Here is a 13,987-nt window from a genome sequence, read left to right as displayed (position 1 = left end):
AAAAACAACAAAAATCTGAGCAAATATTTCAATTGGAATGGTGGGCATGCAGAAAGTGCAATAAGTTATAATAATATAAGTTGAATACGCATTAATTTATATAATACGAGCAATAAAACACAATAAATTTAAATAAGCAGAACCATTTTTTCAAACTTTGTACACAGTTTAGGATTTTAGTGAAAAAAAACGCGTCGTTTACAAAAACGCAGCAAGCGGTACAATTCTATTTCTTTTTTCACTTTTCAGTTAATTTTTCCAATAGCTGTTTATTTTCCTGACATAAGTTAATATAAACAGCATTAGGAATCGAAATTTGTACAATACTTTAAATTTTATAGAAACGAGTTTACCAAGAAGAATGCAATTCTAATTTCTTTTTTTTTGTTTTTTTTTTTGCGTTTTTAGTTAATTTTAAAAATCGCTGATCATTTTTCTTACATAAGGTAATAAAAAAAGCATTTGGAATAGAATTATATTTATAAAAACAAAAAATGAAGCGGAAAGGAGGTTTATGTCGTTAAGTTTAACCTCGCAGAATATGCAATTTATTTACTGTATTTGCACATTTTGTTTGTTATATTTCTATAAATTGTTTAATAGGCATTGAAATTAGACACGATCGTAAAAGGGGATGCTCCTACTAGCTTGGCCACAACTAGTCTTTTTAAAAGAGAAGTAAGTTCACGTTTGGTTTAAAAATGAATCTGTGAAATTTGAATTGTATCATATGTATTTGATAAGAAAACTATTATTTTTCTATGTCTGACTATGTAATATCAGTTAATTTATAAAAAGATTAAAAAATTACAATGAGGTTGAAATAGGAAAAAAATTAAAAATCGAACAAAAAAAACATGAATGCATGTTGGATCTTTTCTGGGAATAACTGTTTACAGAGATGATTGTGCCCAGGAAAAAATCCGGATTTCCGGATTCCGGAAGTTTCCAGAAATCCAAGGTCTAGAAGTTTCAAGAAATTATCTATCATGTATAAAAATTCTTTTATATTTTTTTTGAAAATATTAGAACCAAAATTTATATTTGGCCATCTGTTTCATTTGTAAATATTTTTTCTGGTAGAATAATAAATGTGATTAGAGATATAAGTAAACCTATGCATAATTATTCCTTTAAATTATGCTGCATTTATTTATATAATTTATTTAGAATTTCATGTTTTGAAAGTATCAACAATTTAAATTTATAAGGACATGAATTTTTTAAATGCGTCATTAACGATTTTACTCAAGAAATTTTCAGGAATTTTTAGTTGGGCTCACAATCACCCCTGTGTTTAATACAGCAAAAATATTATTCACGTCTTTATGTAAAGATGTACTGTAATAACTCTGGAACGGAATCAACGATTTAAGCGCCTGGAGAAAGTGTTTTAAGATTATTCTTAGGACTTCAAAGAAAGTAAAGCTAAAAAAGAAAGAAAAATAATGAAGCATGCAATGCAGTATGATGAACGTCGAGTTTAAAGTTTATTTTTATTTGATATTAAAATTTTTAGAACAGAACGAAACTGGTGTTGGTTTTGAAGAGATTGTAAGTTGCTTTTAGAAGTAATTAATGTCTACCTATATATAAATTCTAATGAAGGTGTCGTAGTTTTCCATTGCTGTCGGGGCAGTGTTATCGGCTGGAAAATCATCCAGTTTTCCAACATTAGTTTTCATATTGGTTTGGTTGTCATCAGAATAAAATTGATATAAGTCAAAAATAGTGTTGTTTTCCTATAAATATATTTGCATCCCTAACGGTGTATTTTTATTGGCCGGAAAATCACATGGTGGCATCCAGTTTTCTCGCATTAATTTTCAAAATGGTTTGGTTGTCATCAGAATAAAATTGATGTAAGTCATAAAGGTATTGTAACCATAAGGGAAAATATTTGAGCGTGGGAAGTGTTGGGACAAGTGCTCTTTTTAGTACATATATTTTCAGTTGAATCGGGGTTTGTGAACGTCAGCAAACAAGGGGCTTAGCATCTTAGTGGTTTAATAAATTTATATATTTCTTTAATTTTCTCTCTTTACAATTTCACCAAATCAAAATTTTAAATAAATTATAGATAATTCTGCTAGTCATGACCCAGACTTATTGCAATTTCCTGACAATTATTACATATCTTTTTTCCTAGGAAGAATCAATATAGATAATTTGAAACACATCTATACCGTGTATTCTAAAATTTGGCAGACAAACTTAAAGGAGTGATAAAAGACGTCAAGTTAATACAATCTTACCACAGAACATAGGTTTAAAAACTATGGTAAGAGGTAAGGATCGCAAAAAAAAAAAATACAGGTTTTGACGCCAAACTAGAAACTGAAAAAGATACTACAAACTTCCTCCCTATAAAAATATTTATTTGATTAAATATTGATAGAGTTCATAGAAATGGAACTCACTGACATCATTGCCCAATCTACAATGACGTAAAAGCAATTCTCAGACATCAGACATGCGTACAGATGCCAGGTATGCTTTTGAGGTTTTTTGAAGAGGATCTAACCTAGGACCTGCAGGCATCACATAGACCAGTAATTCAAGGTGACCTACTGAGAAAATTCACACTGGTTGAGATCCGGGGAATACTGCGGGCATGTAACGAATCCCGCCTGTTCAATAAATAAGAAGATTACGCACTGGAAAGCACAATGAGCAACAGTTGGAACAAACCTCGACTGACCTCCTCCATATTTTGCTTCCTCAAGATTCAGAGAAATCATCTTATTCTGTCGGTCATTCTATATATTAAAAAATAACAAATCTTTGATGATTTTATATTATTTCTCCCTTCCATTAGCGAATATATGAAAGCTTTTTATAAATTTATCTATCTATACTTTAGTGCGTGCGTGTGCAATTTAAAATTACGAGCATAGACAATTATTTTTCAAAACGCAAACTCATAATACTATACAAGTTAACTCATGTGATGCAACACAATTTTATATTTTACTACAATTTCAATGGCATAACTACAATTTACATTTTGTAAAACCAAAAGTCGTCAAATTGAATAAAAATAAGTAAATATTCAATCGCAGAGTTTATTTAAATTATACTTAAAATACGTAATTATTCAATACTTTGAATTTATTGAAAATAATTGTAAGAGATATTTTTAGTATTTTCCGTAGTGAGCTTTTTACACAGTTTCAAACAGTCAGTATGGTATTTAATATAATTTTTAATCATATCTTATTGCATATATTGAAATTTGAATTTGTTTTCATTCACTTGAGAAAATGAAAGCAAATACGATGTGTAAAAAAAAAATTAGGTTAGTGAGTATAATAAGTAAGTTTGTATTGCAATTGTGTATTAATTTTGTTCAAGCTGCCAAAGAACACGCACTGCAGGGTAAGAATATATTCACAGCATGCTCAATTGCATTTTGGTAGTTTAGATCTTGGTTAGAAGCCTAACGTATTTTATTAACCTTTATAGTATTTTTATCCATTTAAACCACTTTTATTAAGCTGTTATATGATTGTTTTAAAAATTTTCAAGTATGTTTGAATCATATAAGCTTTTACTTAATTAGACCCACGATTTAACTGAAAAAACGTGTTTAAGTATGAAATAAATTTAATCAATAAGGTTTTTCTTTAAAACCGCCATTTAAGCGACACATTTAAATAAAAAATTTTCCTGTTTTCTTTGATTTTTTCTTTGAAACACATGAAGTCAAAATTAAAAGTGAGATCATAGCTCCTGTAAAATGTATGTTTGGTAACAAATTTAATTTGTAATAATGGAGGATGGAAGGTTTTTGTGATTTAATCTTATTATTAAATAAAGAGCTTGCAACCAAAACAGCATTTTAATATATATATTTTAATTTTAAACTTCGTATTTTAAGTACGTTAAGAAAATAAGACTATTAAAAAGTTTAAAATTTATTTATTAAATATAAATATCTGTTTATGTAAATATAAATATCATTTCTAATAATACTTTAATGACTATACAACGCAAATCATATAACAGCTTAAATATTTTCTTTATTATAGTAAATATTACAATATTTAGTTTTACTAGTTGAATTATTATACTTCACCCAAAAATATCTTTATAGCAACTACACAATTATTATAAATAGAAACATGTTTATTGCTTATGAAATTACCTCTTTTTCAAGTAATGCGCTAGAGTACCATACCCTTTGTTAACATTTGCACACTTTTTCATGGAGTAATTAAATGGCATATAAATTATTTTCACATTATTCCCTTTTAATTTTTAAATATCTATTTGCCTTTCACTTCTGATTCATAATCAATTTTTATTTTATTATTTTTAGCCCTGGGAGCCGCAGTGCTTTTATCCAGATTTTCCACACGAAATTGTTTGTGGAGATTCTTGGGGTAAGGAAATTTATCATTGTTAACGGTCATTTTGAAAGTGTTCACTATTTCACCAATAAATTTGTTTTTTTTTAGGTGATAATAGATTAGTTCTAGCCACAGAGGATGGGACATTTGTAGTTGAAGGTAATGCATTTACTGTCTATACAAGGTGATCAAATGATCAAAACTTTCTGGCTAAAATTGCAACATAAAGACGTTAGAGGATATATAAAATTAAGCCGCTGGCTAATACGCTAATTAGTAGAATTCGAAACCACATGAAGGTAGTAGAATTTGACTCTTTTTAACTAGGAAGGCCCGAAATACTTCATTTTTCTAGCAACAGGTTTTGCTCAAACTACTGACCGCTGCGTCTGAAAGCACTGGCACACTTTAATTGCCTTTGCCAGAAATTACTTAAAAGCTATATATCGTCAGTAATAGATTTATCTGGTGACCTGTTTCCTTTCCACCACGATCACCAGATCTGTCATGCTCTAAATGGTACAGATACTAGATATATAAAAAACACAGCTTATGTTTTTGCTGATTTGAAACTCCTATTATGTTTATTAGTCACTCGTTTGAATAATTTTCTTTTCTCTACTCACCTAGTCTGTCACGCTGCGTTACCGCATACGCATTGTTCTGTAAATCATTTCATATTTGCACTAACAATTTAAATTTTAGCCATGCTAATTAAATTTTAATCAGCTTAGTTTCTGTTTATTATCTTACTAAAAGAAGAAAGAAGATTTCAGTTTAGAGTCATTATCAAGCGTTATGTAATCACATTATTGAATTATCACTAAAAAAAAGTATTTAAGAAATTTAAAATGTATATAAAAAAAAAATTCTAAATTTTTGAAATATTTTTCCCGAAATTCTAGAAAAGATATAAAAAAAGTTTTAATCTCGAGAATATTGATATCGATTATTTTAATCTTAGAAATGCCTGCATCTCATTTTGAATACTTCCTTTATGCAAATATTAATTGCGCTATAAAATAAATTAATATTTGTATAAAGGGAACATAAAAATTCTGGCACAAAAAGTTTTTCAAAAACTCATGAATGGAACACTGCCGTTTCAAAAAACGTAAGAAAGAGAAATTTTATTATTTTATTGATGATTTAAATTATAATGTTCACGATTAAAATTTTTAAAGGGGATTTATTTTAATTTATTAACCCCTTCCTTCTCGCTCCCGGGAAAATGACGTGGTGAGATTTCGTCCTCTATTTCTCGCTCCCGTGATATTTCCGGGCTGGAGTGTTCAGTTGTAACGCGCCAATAAGAATAAAACTAGTTCATTTCTTTTGCCCGGAAAACATTTTTATTTCTCATTTTACGCACCAGACGGCAGTACCAGGATATTTTTAAAGTAATTGTAGATAGTTAGTTTACTTTAAACTAGATGTCAGTACTAATCAGGGATACAAGAAATAAGTACTTTTCAGATCATTTTCTTGGAAATTTTCCGATCGTTAAGGGGTTAATGATTCTTTAAATTTTCTCATATAACAATTTTGAAACAACTAAATTAATTAGATTTTTAAGCTCTTTCCTTTTTATTGTATTGATTCTTTATTTTATTTAAATATTGCTTACATAATTTTGCATTTTCTTTTTCAGAGGGTGCTAGCCATAGATTAATTTTTGATAAATCTGTACAAGTCAAGCAACTTAGTGTAGTTGAAGCTCACGGTATACTTCTTATTAGAGCTGATAAAGGTATACATATTTTAAATTTTGAAAAATTATATTTCGTTATGACATATTTATTTTGATTTTTATATTAGTATTTAAAACACAAAACAAATATTGTTTCTTTTTTTAACCATTAATTCATGTAAGAAAGTTCTTGCGGAACACTCGTTCTACATTGAGTTGTTATTTATTCATACCAAATATAAAGTTGTGTATTATAATGTGTAATAATATATTTGGTACAAAGTCTAATTTAAATATATCAAGGACGAATTTTTTTGTACAGAATAATACATATCAAATAATGCGTATTTTTCTTTTATTTTTATTACTATTTAATTATTGGAATATTTAGATAAATTTCTGCCTTGGCAAACTATCTACTATTTTGTGCTTGAAAAATATAGAAATTACTGTTATGCACATACTTTTCAACCTAACTATTACGAGTCTTTGCTTTTTTTTTTTTTTTTGTATTTGTGGGCTAAGGTTGGTTGTTTTTCTTTATTGGTCTAATTGATTATGACTGGTTTTTGTTTATTGGTCTAAGATCTCGTTCGGTTATACTCTATCCAATTCAAGCAATCATAATCAATGTCTAAGGCAGCAACGCTAAATGATGTATAATTAACCTGACTGAATAACAAAGGAGAGCAAAGGAACTCGAAATTGGAAAAAATATGTAAATAAATATTTGCGGCCAGAAAAAGTAGCTCTCTGAAATAATTACATACTTATAAATGTAGATTTGTGTGGTTGAAATGCCTGATTCATTTATAATAGACAGAAAATGTTAAACACTGCTCTTTTCAGATATCCCAGTTAAATTTCATTTATATGTTCGAACTAGGTCATGAATACTTAATGATTCTTTCCTGTCTTGTTGACGCTTAAATTTAAATGATACATGAAATGTGCGCAAATTTCATGATAAAATAAATTCTTCATTAAACATCGCATACAAAAGGAGCGAAATTAAACAAAAAAACATCATTTTGCTGTTGTATAATCAATTCTTAACTTCAGTTACAATTTAACAAAGAACAGTTCACTTGTGCAAAAAGAAATGGTGCACTGGTTGGTTTTCTAACACCCCTTCTACATTTTTACCAAAAAATAAACCATTGAAAAGATATTCAAATCGTGTCTAATAGCCGTCCTTGTCTTATAATAATAATTTCTAAGTTGTAAACATAATTTATTTTTGAAACTTTAAAGAAAAATTCTTTCGGTCAATTACTTTTTATTCGAAACTGCTACAAATTTATCTAAAATCTTCGGTTAAATGTAATACTAAGCATCCAGTGATTTTCAAAGAGAATTGTCGTAATATCAATTTCTAAAATTCCCTGTACCATTTATAAAATAAACCTCACTCCTTGAATAGATTTATTATTTGGTTCGAAAGATAATGAAGTACCATATTTTTTCAATATCGCTCTTTGAATGAAACATTCTATAATTTAAAATTTAAATTTAAGAATATAGCTCAATATAAAAAACTTAAAACTTTAGCTTTTTAACACTAATGAAATAAAATTTATGAAAAGTGGCATATTTTGGTTTTAAAACGTGTAGGAGGTACATCAATTTTAAAACAAATTTCAATAAATCACACTATTTTTAGAATACAAGTTTCAGTTAAAATTATTACTTTAGCAAAATTGATTACAATACAAACTTCTATGTACTAGACAAATATCTATTGCTGTTGCAGGCTCTCTGTTAAGAGGTTCTTTGCGTTTTCTTCTCTCGTAAAATAAAACTACGAAGTTAGCCTTTACACAATTCTACACAAATCGCGTTTATCTTTCTGATATAAGATTCAAGTGTTCCGTGTCTTCTGAATTAAAATAGACATTCAGTTTCTTGTCTCCTTTTTATGGAGTCTAAAATTAAAGGCTATACTTCTGCTAAATAAATCGTTTACTTATCAGTTTGAAATGTTATGCTTCAAGCGATTAAATTAAATATTTTTGAAGAAGTAGGTTTTGTTTGAAAACTAAAAAGTTGCATTTTACACTCACTGAATATTACATCATTTTATGAATATGGATTGATATTCCTTTAATTGCGCACATAAGTTCTTTTTTCATTTTGTAGGTCGTGATAGTCGAATTCATGTATTTCGCCTATCCGATTTCGAAGGAGAACAGAACGAGTCTCTAGTACGAACGAAATCGGACATCAGAGATCATAAAATTGAAAGATCTAAAGGTAACACTTTTTTCATAGTTTTTTTTTTACTTAGTGAGTATATTTTCAAAAATCAATATTATATATATATATATATATATATATATATATATATATATATATATATATATATATATATATATATATATATATATATATATATATATATATATAAAAATAAAGGATTTTAAACTTTTATAATAATGAAATTTAATCTTCGATAATAATAAAACGTGCATTTATGAGGAAGCATAAAATTTTCGAATCTGTTTCAAATCTTTTATTTTAGATTTTAATTCAATCATGTCTAAAAAATACTTTTGTCATATTTTTATTTACTCTTTTTTTCATTTCATCTATCATATAAGAAAATCTTCTATATGATATTTATTAAAACTTATACTAATATTATATTTGTTAAAACTGCATCAATATAGTGCAGTTCTAGTATAGATACTGTAGAAAGGGTTTTTACGTGCCCTCGAAAGGGGTAAATGCCAGAGAAAATTAATTATGGTAAACAATGACTACCACTAGTTGGCTTCGAGCAACAACATCATGCCAAATAATAAAGATACAGTTAATCTTTATCTTGATAGGATAAACTACTCAAAACGTGTTCTGTTTAATCTATCAAAGGAAAGTTATCGGAAAGGGGAAAATATATCAAATTAAAAAAATGGAGTTATGTAAGCTTTATTATGCTGGCACGTGTATTTTAGTTTTGAGCGTGATTTCGTAATGTTGTTCAGATTTGATTTATTGGTTATTTTCTTTATTTTCACCCCACACAATGAACGGGTATTCAGGCAGTGTTGTTATAATTCATAATTGATTATTTTTCATTATTATTATTTTGCTAATTATTACTTTCAATATCATTGCTTTTCAGTGCGATAGAAATAAGCAAATTATTTGTAGAAAAAAAATAGTAAATTGAAGTAAATTTCCTCCTAGTTTTTAAATATATCAAAATATAAAGTTTCAAGTGCTATTGCAAATGATACTAAAGCATCAGCAAATCTTCTTCGCTTATGACATATCATTCGTTTCAGGTTGCCATTTATATGCATTAAGCAGACCAGGTGGAAGTCATTTGCGGATGGCTGTCGCCTTGGGACGGAAACTCGTTATTTTGCAATGGAGGCATTCTGCAGCATGGACAACTTGGTGTGCCGCATCAGATACAGATACTGTTGATGGTTTTCAATTTACAAAGGTAAGAACTAAATATTTTGAAACTATTTCTACAACCTTACATCACAAACATCAGAATTGTGAAAATATGTGTGCACTAAAAGAGCTTATAAATTATTTTGATCCATTATCAAGAATAAAAAAAGCTAAATGGTTTTAGTATTAAAAGCAGTTATTTTTTTTTAATCCACTTAACTTTACTAAGAAAATGAGACACTTTTGCATGAATGATTTTCACGACATTTAACTTCCCCAGGGATCTGTCCAGATATTTTGTGAAAGATCCGCTTATGTAAAATTGTGAAAAAATTACTCGTAATTTGTTAAGTCACTTTCTTTCAACCAAAGTCCGATTTTGTGAATTTGTGCAAATAGGGTCCGTTATAGCAAAAAAACTTTTTCAAGGAGTTTTTAAATTCTAAAGACATGCAAGATTATGCTCAACACTGCAAAATTATATTCAAAAAAATTAAATTTTAAAAAGTAAGCAGCAATTGCAGCTACTAAATTAGCTATGCAACATACAAATATTTGGTATTTAGCCTATCCTGCTGAAGGCAGAATATTAATTTCGGACGAATAAAGGAAGAAGCGTCTGCCGAAGACAAAATTTAGTTCGTTTACATCTGTCTTCCTGGGAAGGATTTATTGGATTAACAGAACAATAAGGAAGATAAACAAATTTGTGCAGGGTCCGATTAAAAGATAAATTATTTTTTGAAGGGTCCGTTTTTAAGTTAAAATATTTTATGAAGGGTTCGTTTTTATGAGAAGATATTTTGTGAAGGGTCCCTTAACGGACCCAAATTTCTTCTTAACATTTCCCCATTTTATAAAATATCCCCCTGTTCCCCATTTTATAAAATACAGTAGGGAACCGATTATCCGGAAAGATCGGGACCATCGCTATTCCGGATAACTGATTTTACCGGTTTTCTGAATCGCTACAAAAAGCCGTTTTTTTATTGTTAAACCCAACTAAAAAAAATTTTTTTTTTGGAAATAATCTTAAAAAGAAGAAAAAACGATGGAGTAATCACAAATGATTATTTCCAAAATGATGGTAAGGTAAACATCTTTCAAAAAAGAAAGAAAATTTCTAAAATCTTATGAGGAAAAAAAAAATTTTTTTAAATAGGGGGGGGGAAATTTATCGAATTTCGTTCCGGTTTTTTGGTTTTCCGGTTTTCTGATTTCCGGAAAACGGGTTCTGTACTGTATAAATTTTAAGCATTTTAAATTGCAAGCTAATGTTTAAAAAGTATTTATTTTTAAAAAAGTAACATTCAAACCTAATACTTATCTAAAACTACTACTATCAAATTAATTAAAAAATTTATTAATTAATTAAAAAGTATTTTTTGTATCGGCTTATAAACCTCTGGTAGTTAGAAGAAAGATTGTGAGCTTTAGTTTTATTTTAATAGCGGTCATCATTAATAATTTGTTTTCGAACAGCCAGTTGCTTGGAAAAATATATCGAAGAATGCTTCGTAAGATAACGAATGAATAAATAAATCAAGAAGAAAGGAAGAGAATTAGTGAGAAGAAGATCTATAAAAACATATAAATCGTCCAATAAAGGAATGCGTTAATTAGTTTGTAAATAAATAAAGTATATAAACCCATAATTTACAGTAAGGCAATGGACAATTGCAATTGTTTTTAATACATATTTATTTTTGCTTTGAATTGTACATTTTTAATCACTACCAGATTTGAAAAGATATAAAATAAAGGTACTTTATGTCCTTGTAGAAGATTTCTCTTTTTATTATTTTTTAATTATTATTTTTACCATTTTTTTAAAAAAATAATTGCTTAACATATTCATTTTATATCACGAGTTTATAATCAACTGTTATTTTTTTTCAGGAAATTTCCCTCTCAGACACTCCTCAACTTATTACATTAGTGGATAGTCCTGTGACTGGATTTGATAATCAGATATGCGTTGGTTACCGGCATCAGTTCGATTTGGTGAATGAGAAAACAGGCGAAATTCAACGACTTCATGTGATCGAGGGAAATAAAGTAATTTTTGTTTTTAATTTATCAACTACTAAATAATCTCGCCAGAAGAAAGAATTAGGCCTCTCGAGAGAGATATTGCGATAAACATAATTTTGTTCTGTTACTGAAACTCCACAAAATTTTCAGATCGTCACATCCAATTTAAACCACTCGCTGAAGACTTAATAATGCAATTTTCCCAAATTACGATGATGCTGAATTCTGTCTCGCATAAATTAACCGATGTTCTAGCACGTACCACTAATAACACCGGAGAATATTTTTTTCTGTAGCATGAGATTTTGATAATTTCACGTCATTTATTTTAAATATACAATCGGTTACGCTTTAAGCTACAATTTTTTTCAGGGACCTTTTTAGTTCTATTTTTTAAAATATATAGACTTAAAATCGTTATAGTCAATAACGGGGGGTAGCATAAATGCTACGACAAATTTTTAGGGGAGTTGGGGTACATCATCAGGATAAAATTGCATAGGAACCAATGCAAGGGGAAGTCATACGCTCCATATTCTTACGAGTTTCTTCGTGTGCTTCTGAATTGGTCACAATAATGAAGCATCCCTAACCACGTACGACGACATTCCTAGACCTCAGTTCCTATGCAATTTTAATCCTGATGATGTGCCGTAATTCCCAATAGAAGTTTCTCGTAGCAATTATGCGAAATATTGTATCTAACGTTTTAAAATTTTTAACATTTTGAAAAAAAAAATGGAATAAAAATACCATTTAAAAAATACATGCAGTTTTAGGGGAAAACTAATTTTATATTTGAAGTTCCCACACTAGAGTTACAAAAGATCAAGTATTTATACAAATGCAACACAAATTTGTTTCTCAATGTTAACAATCCGTTAATTTGTATGCCAGCGAAATCGGTTAATTTGTATGCCCAACGAAATGAATAAGGTTGTTGCGTATGCCTGTTAAGGCAGAGAGGTGCGATTGGTCTTGTTTTCCAGTGGCGCCATCTATGGCCAAGAATTTGACTTCTGCCACACCCATACGTTTATAGGGAGGACCCTAAAATACATCCACAGATCGTAATTTAGACCTGAATCAGAGAACGATCAATATCCAATTCAGCAGAGCTATTGATTTGTTATGGGAACATGAAGGACTTTTCCGAGTCGACAGATTTAACGTGCATCAGTGGCCATTTTACAACGCAGGGAGTCTTCGGCCGGTGGGGTTCGAACCCACGAACTATCAGACATGGGCCCAGTTTCCTACCAACCAGGCTAAATGAATAAGGTTGTGAGTGTCTGTTAAACCAAGCAAATATTTTTTCTTCCTGATGAACTCTGTTGTGATCATCTTGAAAATTAGAGGTTTAGGAGCACACTCATGGTGAAGAGATTGGCCAAAAGACAACACCTGATCATCTAAACGTTAAACTGAAAATGACGGTTCATGTTAGTGTTCATCTTAATGAATGGGTCAAGTCCAAACAAAACACCCACAAAACATTACAGATCCATAATATTAAAATAAGCTTTTACTGATTTCTCTTGAGATGTCTAGTTTTAAATAAGAAATTCATTCATTTAAGAATTTTTAGGAATTTTTCATATAAGAATTTTATTTATATGACAGCTTATTAATTTTGTTTTCTCCTTTTTAGGGTAATCTCATTGCAGCTATCGATGTGTATGAAGATGATGAAGCAGAACTGTTACTATGTTATAATCGTAAGTATCACTTTTGGTACTTTTGTTATATTTAAACAAGTCGCTAACTTATATAATGGGTTAGTTCCCCGACTTGGAAATTTTGGAGCTTGCTCTAAGATGTTTTAACGGTATCGTTTGAAAGAGGAGAAAACAAATGTAATCAATTTTAAACTTAATTTTTGGAGATGTTCCACACTTCTTTCTTCGTTATAAATAAATAATTTTGTGGTGAATTAAAATATTTTGAAAATAAACTTACATTTACCAGGGCTGCTCCAACAGTATCTTTTATTGTAGCTTTTTCATCAAAATAAAAATTCCTATGAAATATCCATTTAGAAATTGAGAATTTGATTGGTGCATTTTAAGCGGAACGATCAAATCAAATTCAGTAGGAATATTCCTTCCAGTTCAAAATATCGTGAATTTTGTTTTATTTTATTATTCCTTAAAATTTTAACTTTATTTTATTGTAGTTGTTTTTCTAATAGAATTAAAATTTTGATAAATTAATTATTTTTAAATAAATAATGACTTCTATGGAAAAGCATGAATTGGAGTGTTCAATAAACTGACTAAACGATTGTTTAATTTTTCAACGGAATTTTGAGCGAGCTCCAACAGCTCCAAGACATGGCACCGACTCAATAATTAATTAAAAAAATAAAACGAGTGCCGTTGTTTGCCAACTGTATTGGGAAACTGACGATGAAATAAAACATTATTCGAACAAAACATTTGAGGAGCATTTAGAATACAGATTCTATATTACTCTTAAATTAAGTAGAATTAGAAGAATTAATAAC

The 13,987-nt window shown here is 29.0% G+C and overlaps 1 protein-coding gene across 7 annotated transcripts in view; it reads left to right on the top strand.

The window, feature by feature from the left end:
- Positions 1-13,987, top strand: part of LOC107436145 (GTPase-activating Rap/Ran-GAP domain-like protein 3) — a 607,350-nt gene that overhangs the window by 579,836 nt on the left and 13,527 nt on the right. For all 7 annotated transcript variants that reach the window (XM_071179217.2, XM_016047730.4, XM_071179220.2 and 4 more), the window contains 8 exons: positions 604-678; positions 4,322-4,385; positions 4,461-4,511; positions 6,004-6,102; positions 8,182-8,295; positions 9,330-9,493; positions 11,347-11,505; positions 13,133-13,199. In XM_071179217.2, the coding sequence (XP_071035318.1) occupies positions 604-678; positions 4,322-4,385; positions 4,461-4,511; positions 6,004-6,102; positions 8,182-8,295; positions 9,330-9,493; positions 11,347-11,505; positions 13,133-13,199 (793 nt within the window). The remainder of the gene's footprint in view (positions 1-603; positions 679-4,321; positions 4,386-4,460; positions 4,512-6,003; positions 6,103-8,181; positions 8,296-9,329; positions 9,494-11,346; positions 11,506-13,132; positions 13,200-13,987) is intronic.

This window comes from Parasteatoda tepidariorum, chromosome 3, assembly GCF_982258835.1.
Source record: "Parasteatoda tepidariorum strain Cologne lab strain chromosome 3, Ptep-v5.0, whole genome shotgun sequence".
NCBI classification, from domain to species: Eukaryota; Metazoa; Arthropoda; class Arachnida; order Araneae; family Theridiidae; genus Parasteatoda; species Parasteatoda tepidariorum.
The sequence above is the reverse complement of the archived record's forward strand: the minus strand, read 5'-3'. Positions and strand labels throughout refer to the sequence as shown.